Source organism: Manduca sexta, chromosome 26 (assembly GCF_014839805.1).
Source record: "Manduca sexta isolate Smith_Timp_Sample1 chromosome 26, JHU_Msex_v1.0, whole genome shotgun sequence".
NCBI lineage: Eukaryota > Metazoa > Arthropoda > Insecta > Lepidoptera > Sphingidae > Manduca > Manduca sexta.
Window position 1 is genome coordinate 2,256,493 of NC_051140.1, and position 10,789 is coordinate 2,267,281.

Sequence of the window (10,789 nt, forward strand, 5' to 3'; positions counted from 1 at the left end):
GTTATAGAGGGCTTCTTACTAAAGGCATGGCGAAAATTGGGAGCGCTAGTGCCTACCTCCTCGGCGATAAGACATTACCTACCGAGTAACATGGCGCGTTTTAGGGGAGGCCTATGTTCAGCAGTGGACAGTTGTAGACTGATGAGACCTAAAACTTTATATGTTAAATTTTTGTTACTGTTTGTATTGGTGGAACATTTAGGAATGAAACTTCTTTGGTTTTTATTCAATATATTTATTTAATTAATTTATTTAAATCTAAACAGTTCACAACGCGTAACATTAATTTGATTTTGCAATCGTGAGTAAATAAGCCTCTCTACAAACATGATGAGGGTAGCCAGTCCATACCCAGAGGCGAGGAGTATGAAGGCGGGTGCTGCGCCACCCAGCGCCAGGGCCCGGGGCGAGCTGCCGTCGCACTGCACGGAGGGGGAGGCCGCGCGCCGCTGCACGCACGACACCACGCCGCGCTCCACCAGTCGCGCCGTGCTGCCGAATAGGGGACCGGCCTATGCTTGATTTTGTACATTATTCTACATGTAATGGTTAATAATACGAAAAAGAAGCACTCCTGCGAAAACTACATAAAAATTGGTTAAAAAATTAGCGAGTAATTGATATTTAAAATATTGTAATGTGCAGAAGTGGGCGCGATGTGGGGATATCGCTTCATCTCTTTCTTTCGCACGCGTCGTAATTCCCGATGACGTCACATGTGGGTATTTCGTCTCTTTTCTGTTTCTTGTTAATTACCCCTTCCACCGACATTCAAAGCATTATAACTTGCTGATTTCTTGCCGGAATTTAATAATTCCTTCTGTGTTATTATTTATATTTTGTAAATATTTGATAATAGTAAAGAACAAAAATGAGTCCGGTACCCTATTAACAACACATACACCATTCAATAAGCGATCCTAATTTAAATTTTCAACTCGATCCGCGAACGTAACAATGAAAATAATTCATTTAGAGTCAGAATAATAAACTTTCTAAATGATTTCAAACTGCTGATGTACATTTTGATGCCATCAGATGTTAATATAAGCACGCCATATAAATTATAATTGTTAATTGTACTTAATATAGTGTAACATTGTGAGCGTTTTGGCTAAGATGTTAGTTTACGATTGTATATATTTAAAATAAATAAATTTGTTAGCGTATCAAAATAATTTGCTCTAATTGGTCAATTTTATCAGTTTATTGAAGATGGGGGTAGCCGGTCTCAATATCTTATTAACAGATTACGAAGTGTTGAAATGTTTACTTTGATGTTTATCTGTTTTTCTATAAACTAAGATAGCTGAGCATATCTTATCCGTGGAGTTTAGCTATCTATCGGAATGTCGAATATGATTACTGTCATTGATGCGTTTCGTTTTTGCCTAGAATATAAAACTATAAATCATTGTCATAATAATATATGCGTTATGTTATCTAAATTCGAATGTAATAATATTTGAAAACATAAAAAATACTCAATATATTTTTTTAAACATAACTTTACTAGTGCCCACTTCGTGCAAAAATAAAACGCTTCAGCGGGTGCACTCACTAAAGTTATGAGTGTTATTTTCCTTGATCTCAGATAAGCATTCAGTTTTTTCATATTGCAACAGCAGTAATAGTTAGCGTTACTGTTACTGTCATGTTGAGAGTTAAGATAGCAAGCTCCAGTTAAATTTTAGTAAGTTATTGATACCAGCCTTTAGCCAGGGGAAGGGTATCGGACATATTCTATGCAAGGCTGATTGGCTCTGACTACAGGTATACACAGGGGATTGAAAACATCTACATAGGAACGAGAATAGTGACATGATGCCAGAATATCGTTGGCAAAAAGAAGACTTTACACACCTCCAAACAAGAAACTCTTTGTAAGGGCTTTGTGTTTGGACGCCGGGAACAAGGTTCGTCTTCTCCATGGACTGCAGCGTGCCCAACTCGCACAGTTCGCGCTGTGTGAACATGCGTGATATTATCTCGTTCGCCCTCCCCGGCTCCGTGTGGTACGCGTATCCTGAAATAAATATGATCGGCTGTAAATTATAGTGTGTTTTTAAACTAATGTTACAGATGATTTTATTGCTTTGAATGACTAGACGAGCTTTTCGTTTGCGTGATTGTAAGCGGTACGACCGCCTATAAACAGTAAAAACACCATCTAACATTGAATGAACAATACTTTGTAATTTAAGTTGTTGTATGGTATCCCTACGCTTGCTTTTCTGGTGATGAGATGTTAAGTCTTATGTCCAGCAGCTACACTGGATCTCTAAGATTACTCTTAGACAAGTCACCAAGTAGGGAAGGAAAGGTTGTGTTACCCTGATACGGTTTTGCACTCGTATGGAAATTATGAATTTATTACCGAACTGCTCTATACAAAATAAAGAACTAATTGAATTTTTTATTCTAATACATGCAGTGTATTTTTTTACCTTGAACTGATTTTGATACTTCAAATTATATTATTACTAGAATATGATTATAGAATTAAGGAGGAATGGAATTTGTTTATAAGTTACCCCCAGCTTTGACCATAGCGATTCCTTCCTCCAAAGGGACCAGCAGCTTAGAGGAGGAACTTCTCTTAAATACCTTCTTTGCACGCAGTTCGCTCTCAATCTTTGCGTTCCTTCTATTGTAATAGTAATTGGGCGTCTGTAACATTATTATAAGCAGTGATAAGTTTTAGAAAATAAGCATTTTTCGTTTGAAATAGGTGTTCAATGTGAAAGGACACGCCACCAGTTTTATTTACTGAATATAAAAAAATATATCTGCTGTTACCGAATATATATTTAAAAATTACTATTATTAAAAAAATACAATGTCATATATTTATGCCTGAAAAAGGAAATTTTTGGTCAAAAGTGGTTTAGCGTCCAATTCATACAACTTGATATTGTTTACTATTATTGTTCATTGAATGATTCATCCTTTCATACTTTAGTTTTGTAATTTTTATACAAACAAAAATTCTGTCTGCACATTTATAATTTTTGCGACATAGCCTTTTTATTAATTAAAAACTATTAGTGTATAATGCTCCTCCTTTGTTTGCATGCCATTAATCTTTATAATATAAATAATACAGGGCTGATATAATTATATCAACCTATATTTCTGTTCCATTGCTGGGCACGGGTCTAAACGTTTTATATTTTGCGTTAAAGAATCCGGTCTATACTTTATTGCAATATATCGGTTTACCAATCTTACGTTTGGATATTCCAACATAAGTGTTCCTGGATAAATTAGTATTAATCACTAGTGCATTATTAATACATGCCATAACGCGAATATTTTCTGTCCAACCTGGAGCCAAGACCTGGTGTAGCCCACGTCTTCGAAGAGTAGTTCGAGCGGGCTGTCCATCAGCTCCTGAAGCGAAGTGATGGAGGGCGGCGGTCCGTTCAGTAGCCAGCTGACCACGCTGCTGGTGTAGTAATTGTAGACCAGGACGCACGACAGACCAGTCACCAGGATCGTCAGCTTGCGGGCTGCAGTCATTATGATAAACCTCCTAAGGTTTCTTTTGTACATTTACATTTAAAAAACAATAAAATTACAAGTAGCAGCTTAATTCTTCTGCTAGAATACACAGGTCTAGTACTAGTTTCAGGACACGTATCCAAGTCTTTTCTTCATTACTGTCCCGTACCTATATTATATCAATTTTGTTCTCAATTTCATGTTGTCAACGAGATTAACGGATAACTGCCTCGGTTGTATTGAATGTGTGTTACGAAACCGCTTTGAGGTCACACGTTCAAATCCCGGGTCGGGCAATGTGGAGAGTCTGGAATTTTACTACATATGGTGATAGGCTTACCCCTATCATAACATGGGGTGAAACACACTTGGCGAAAAGTTAATGCTCTGGTTGCACCTCTGACTACTCCTGAGGCAGTAAAGGCGTGGTATGTATTTGTTTTATAAATAGAAGCTAGTTAAACAAGGCTACCTTTTGCTATTAATTTTTATGTTTAAAAAAAAAGCAAAGAAACTCAAAGCTACTTCATTATTACAGACTAGCTTCCGCTCGCAGCTTCGCCCGCGTGGATTTCGGACTTCAAAAATGGAGGAGGTGCTCAATTTGTCGGGATGTTTTTTTAATGTATGGTAGTATGCAGGTGGTCCGATTGTCCGGTCAGGGTCTGATGATGGGATCCTGGTGAAATCGAAGGAAGCTTATAGCATGATTCAGTATTCACGCGTGATGGCTTATTATTAGCGTATTTCATGTATAACTTTGGTGTTTCTATACCGATGTCTATGATTATTTTTTATGGAATATTTAATAATGCTAACTTTTTTAATAAGTGATGACTGAGAGTGTTATAAACGTAAGAGTAGACAAATATAATGAGAAAGCTTCGAACTGCTAAGCTATCGGGAGTTACACGTGTTATTGTGAGTCAACCATAAAAGATAGACATATGCTGTCGTGGGATATTTTTTACATAATTTTAAGGAGAACATTTCCGTCATACATGATTTCTGTGTAGCTTTAACCATTAAGGATGCACACGCGACGGAAGCTTAAAAAATGGAGTAACTTCTCCCGTTTTCCCAACATTTCCCTTCACTGCTCTGCTCCTATTAATTGTAGCGTGATGAAAAGTATACTATAACCAGCACAGGAGTATGACAAATAATTGTACCAAGTTTCGTTAAAATCCGTCGAGTAGTTTTTGTTTCTATAACGGTTATACAGACAGACAGACAGACAGACAGACAGACAGACAGAAAGACAGACAGACAGACAGACAAAAATTTTACTAATTGCATTTTTGGCATCAGTATCGATCCCTAATCACCCCCTGATAATTATTTTGGAAATATATTTCATGTACAGAATTGACCTCTCTACAGATTTATTATAAGTATAGATGGTTATTTGCGGTAGGTACTTACCTTATTATTTACTAACCTGTTACCTATTTGCATGTTTGTCGACCCTATGTAAAAAAATTACAAAGCGATAATATTTCACAATAACATATTACCTGCCGATGATCGCGTAGAATTTCCAATGTCGACGTCTTCGAAAACTGAAAGTATTCAAATTAAAAAAATTGTTCGATTTTAAAAATACGCTTTAAAGCGATCTTGTCATGCTGAAATCCTACTTATAGCACATTCTGAGAGATTGTATGTTCTGGAAAACACTACGCAGAATAGGAGAAGGCATAACATAAGGTTACATTATTGTTCAAATCCGAGCGGCACGATTCCGGGTCGTAAGACTCGGTGACTTCTGACATTACCGCTCAGTCGCTCCCCCACGAACTTTTGGCGGTAGTAATAAAGCATTTTCCACGTGAAACTGTGCAATGAATTGTGGAAATTTGTAACCAGCCACAATGTATTTGTCGCTGAAACCAACTAAAACTTTTCATTGTTTATAACATCGTCACGTTGGCTCAGACATCCTGAGCTCATACTTTTAATATTATTTATGACGTACATTGCTGACAAATTGAGGCTATGACGGAGAACACGGCGTACTGAGCGCTCGAGGGACGTCGTTCAAGCAAGCTGGACATCAGCAGTAGTACGATGCAGAGAGCAGACACCGCCGCCAGGCAAGCCCATACTCCCTTACTCAAAGGCCGCAGAAACTGGTTCTGGAACTTTCCAGGACCTTTTGTTGGAATTCTGTAGTAGTACTTTGTCCTGTAAAGGACATGTGAGTAAATTTTTTTTATCGACTTTAAAAAGAAGAAGATTCTCAATTCATTTTGTAATTTTTTTATCCGGGAAAGGTCGTGACCCCCTCTGAACTTGATGGATTAAGACTTCACCCTCAAAATTCTTATAGAGAATTTGTCTGATATGCAGGTTTCCTCACGATGTTTCACTTCACTGAGTGCAAAAATAAAACGCACTCACTAGAGTTGCGGATGTATTTATCCTAGATCCCAGTTAAACTTTGAGTTTCTGATATTGAAACAGCAGTAACAGCATTACTTTACTGTTAAGTTGTGAAAGTCAGCTCCAGTTACATATTAGTAAGCTATTGTGTCCGACCAAATATATGTCGATATCTTCGCCACTAATTAGTGGGATAGATAAAACTCGAAGAACTCCTCCTTTGTTATTGTATTGGTATATACGTACTCGATGTAAGTGAGCGAAGGGTTAATGAAGTCCACCTTCCCGTATAGATATAGTTGGTGTCGTAGGATCGGCGATACATCCTGCTCTCTGAAGTAAAGAGAGTTGGCCACCACCTGGAGTCAGATGTTTAGTTTACACGTTATTAAGTATTTAGCTGTTCTCATATACTAAAGCTTTTTGAGTTTTGATTTGTCTACTTCGCACAGCATTGTACAATGTACAATACACTGTTGTGTCCCGGCTTAAAGAAATTGTAGCCATTATAATGACTATACATTAGCAGACTCAAGACTTAGGCGGACGATGCCGTCGCCTCACCTTTGCCAGCTAACCGCCGCGTCGTAATAACATTACTTATATTGTTTAAATTGTTTTCCATCATTGCGACGGATCGATGGTGGTACTTTCGCGTTCAGTCCATATGGTTGCGCTAAGCGGTGTCGTAAACATGAGCCTCTATGTCTCTGGCTAACAGGTATAGTACAGTATCGTGTAGTTTACCAATATTTAATTAAAAATTAATAGCATTGTTCGCGATGAGCAGGAGAGACAATTGCTCGTCTCGTTTATTAGTATAAAAATATTACCCGAGTGCTGTTTGTTTCGAATGTTCCGATCCATCTATCAGCCATTGTGTATTTAAATCTGTAATTTAAAATAGCTTTTATGAGAAGTCTCTAAGGTATAATTAGTATTACTTTAGGCCATTCTCGAAATCAGGTACAATTACAATAGTGAATTCGTTGTGGACTTTGGAAGACAGGAAACTGAGGCGGTAACCTTATTCTCCATACGTTGGCTTTGTTTTTTAATAGCTGGCAATGTAAACAATTCATCTAGATAGTAGACTCCATTGATTTTATTGACGGAGTTATTATGTTATATCACGGACGAATTAAGGAATGATTTTTAGGTACCTGAAATTATGTATCTCAGCGATTACATGCAGGGACATGGCCGAGGTCTTTGTGACGGTGGTGAGTCCGGGGGTTGGTGTCCTTTCCGTCAGCACTTTTGGGTTGAGTTTCTTCGGAATCGGTGACATCTGCGGTGTTCATATATGATACCATTTTTCGTTTTTATGTCTTTTATAGCACATACATAAACATCCATACTAGTAAAGGAATTGTGAAAGGAAAAGATGAAAAAATAGGAGATATTTAGGTGACCGGTAATCGATATTTTTTATTTTTATAATATACTCGAAAATTCGCAATGTATGCATTCGGTATACCGCATAGTTCATTCCCCTTCACTGTTTTAAACTGATGTATGATGCGACAGATGTCTTCAGTGGAAAAGAAAATGCCTATATGACACTTTATGTATTGTATACTTTATACTAAAAGATTTAGCCGTTGTACTACACAAAATAAAAAAATAAAGTACATAAAAAAAGATTCTAAGATGATTTATGGAGATAAGCATCACTTGTAACAGCTGTGGGTTCACAAAAAGGCCGGAGACAGGTAAAGCCGATAAGAATCTTCAAGAATAACTCACAACAAATATCATTCTCATTTGCCACTGCTGGAAATCCCATCTTCTGTAATATTTGTAGCCGTTTATATCAACATCCATGTCTGAAAATAAGATTTATTTTAAAAAAGAATATATCACTTTAATATAAAGAATAAATTGTGAAAAATAAACGTACGTAATTGTAGATTCCACGATCCAGCCCGATTTATAATTAAATCACCTCCTTGTATCTTTCCGAAATTAAACACTTCGTACAAAATATATTCAGATGAAACTGAGAAATGCGAAAAATCTATGAGTCGTGTAGCAAAAAATATCTCAACAAATAATTTCAGTCAGAAAATTATCATCTTTATCGGGCCCGGCAAAATCAACCCGCTGCACCTGATGGTAAGTGGAGTGAGGTTCAATAGAATGACTGACGAGAGATGATTACTCTCCACAGTCGGCACAATCATGTCGGCCTATTGGAATCGGATATACACAGGCTGATCCCGGAACGCGACATACTTACGTGGGCCACTATGGTGGGTTTTATGACCTTGTCTACGGTGGTCGCATTCGGGGCGGATATAGTATAAATCCTACCACCAGCAACATAATCCGGGGTTTAAGATATATTAATATAATATTATATTATCAGCCCTGTATTATATACTTGCTCACTGCTGAGCACGGGCCTCCTCTACTACTGAGAGGGATTAGGCCTTAGTTCAGCACGCTGGTCTCGTGCGGATTGGTAGACTTCACACACCTTCGAAATTCCTATAGAGAACTTCTCAGATGTGAAAGGTTTCCTCACGCTGTTTTCCTTCACCGTTAAAGCGAACGATAAATTCACAAAGAATACATACATGATTTTAGAAAAGTCAAAGGTGTGTGCCCTTGGGATTTGAACCTGCGGACCTTCGTCTTGGCAGTCCGTTCCACACCCAACTAGGCTATCGCCGCTTTAAGATAACTACAGATTAATAGTACTTTGGTTAATAACAACCGCTTACCAATTTTTGATGCGACAGTAATATCGGCGTCCACACTTATATTGAGAGTTTCAAGATACCCAACATTAGGCGATAATGTGTCATTTGATTTAGTAATGTTATTTTTATCAACTTCATTATTAGATTCAATAATCAACCACAAATGATTTCCATTGAATAGCATTTTTTGTGATGCCTGAAATATTTTATAGTTTAATAAAAATAATATAATATACGTTATTTAAATATCGAATGTTATAAATAAAACGGTTTGCAGTAAAAAAAACTATTTTATGTATACACCTACTCTAAATTGCTTGAAAACTATGATTTTAAGCGTCAAGGTATTCCATAAAGACATTTATTAACATTAGTTCCGTGTGGGAAACTATGCTAGTATTCCTCTGAAGAAGAGGAGATCTCCATTTAGATGGATGCAATGTCCGACCAGCCGTAGCTTCTTTAATGATTGTTAGGAGCTCGTACAATATTCTAAATAGGAGAATCATTGATATTTTGGAGATATTTACTGAAAGAAAACGCTAAGAGCAGTTCATTTAATAGTATTTCGTTGCATATCTAAATAAAATACCGAACTAATAAAATAGTATTTTCAGTCTCCGGACAGCCGGCGCTCAGCACCACTCCAACCGGGAACAGCGTCTGGTCCAGACATTGCTCCACGCGGCTGGAGTTGAGTTGACCTACATCCGCCGCTGTCACCAGCATACGGTGCGAATTTGCCGTTTTCGTGAACTTCGTGATCCCTGAAATACCTTTTCGATTGAACGCCAAAACAATATCAAAATCTCCGTTGTAGAAACTGGTGATATAAGAAAAATCTTCGATGCAAATGCCTAAACGGAATTACGGTTACCTTGACGCACCAGGCAGGAAGCCTACATCCACGCAAAATTTTGGCTGAAGTTTTGACAGTTATGACACTGCCCAGTTTGACCCTTCTTATGGGGTGACTCGACGGTGAAGCCGCCGAGCCCCGAGATGTCGCGGATCTCGTATAAAGCCTTAACGTCGTCGGGGGTTCCTAATACAACCAGAACCATTTCATATTGAGAGCCCGGTTGGGACGCGCGGGATTGTCTGTGCATGCGGTGCCCCTCTAGTGCAGAGAGACCTTGCTTGACCTCTTGGGTCGACATTTAAGTCCGGATGCCGCGGATGACATATCTATATCCGCGCTCATCCGGAAGCGCGTCACTGAAGTAGTGGTACTTCATCTTATCAAAATATTGGGTCATAGACCTGTGGTCCACGATCGAAGCGGGCTGGAGAAACAACAACTCATGGCTTGCGTTCAACGTTTTAAAGACTGCAACCTTCATGAACACGGGTTGGATTGACCGACCATGAACGCTGCAAAGTAAGTATTTCAATGGGTATCTGTATAGATTGTATTTAAAATTATGCGGCGATGTGATTCAACGATATTTTTATTTTCATAGCTGGCCTACTAAGCCCACATAAATTCATTATATAAATTATAATATTCAAAAAAGACTCACCGATATTAACCTCGCAGTCCAACACGCAAATTAGCTTAACATTTCTGTACAGAAAATAGTCCAAACAGAGATCGAACGCATCATAAGGCAGTCCGGAGACAACGGCGCTTATCATTAAAACATTCAGAAAATACATCTGGATAGATTTAATAGTAGACTTTATAGCTGGAACAACTTAGTCAAATGCCAGGCAGTCATTCGCATCGAGATGTGTTAGCTCACTAAGCGGTAAGAAGTTTCAGAAGTTGGAATCAGTCGTGACCATTTTATATCGTTTACAAAGGCATTAAATGGTGTACGGCGCGCAAAAATGTTATATATTTCTTATAAAAATATACTCGTTATAGGATATATACTTCTACAATGTCCAATTTATCTGTATCTAAAGTTTAACATAATTGGTTCAGGCCTTCTCAAATAAGCGCCAATGGTCCCAGTCATGATTACTAGGTATATTAATTATTATGGTCATTTATACTCTTCACTTTATATAAAAACTATATTATTTGATAATTTTGGTCATTTGATTGGATAAGTTTCAGTGCTTGGTGTCATTAGAATACAATATATCATTGACAATTCTAGCTTTGAAGAATTGTAGTATCGGGTAGCATAGATTCTCTAGGAAACATCAAACCATAGCCTATGGTTTTAGCCTAGGTAACCTAC

At 37.8% G+C, this 10,789-nt stretch overlaps 1 protein-coding gene across 1 annotated transcript; it reads right to left on the reverse strand.

Annotated features, from left to right (window-relative positions):
* Positions 1–223: 223 nt before the first annotated feature.
* LOC115450404 (ionotropic receptor 75a) lies at positions 224–10,349 on the reverse strand. The gene is made up of 14 exons (XM_037443056.1): positions 10,121–10,349; positions 9,186–9,364; positions 8,619–8,799; positions 7,793–7,891; positions 7,639–7,718; positions 7,053–7,180; positions 6,723–6,780; positions 6,136–6,248; positions 5,483–5,691; positions 5,022–5,066; positions 3,328–3,512; positions 2,535–2,670; positions 1,864–2,026; positions 224–492 (listed from the first exon to the last, which is right to left on the reverse strand). The coding sequence occupies exons 1-14, from the start codon at positions 10,254–10,256 to the stop codon at positions 249–251; spliced, it is 1,956 nt and encodes a 651-aa protein (XP_037298953.1). The 5' UTR covers positions 10,257–10,349; the 3' UTR covers positions 224–248.
* Between the last annotated feature and the right edge of the window lie 440 nt (positions 10,350–10,789).

Excerpts from the sequence above, each read along its gene's own strand:
- LOC115450404 (XM_037443056.1), bottom strand. The coding sequence starts at position 10,256 with ATGTATTTTCTGAATGTTTTAATGATAAGCGCCGTTGTCTCCGGACTG. Across the intron at positions 6,781-7,052 it reads GCTGAGATACATAATTTCAG|ATTTAAATACACAATGGCTG; the intron begins GTACCTAAAAAT and ends TTTAAATTACAG. Across the intron at positions 2,027-2,534 it reads CGCTATGGTCAAAGCTGGGG|GATACGCGTACCACACGGAG; the intron begins GTAACTTATAAA and ends TATTTATTTCAG.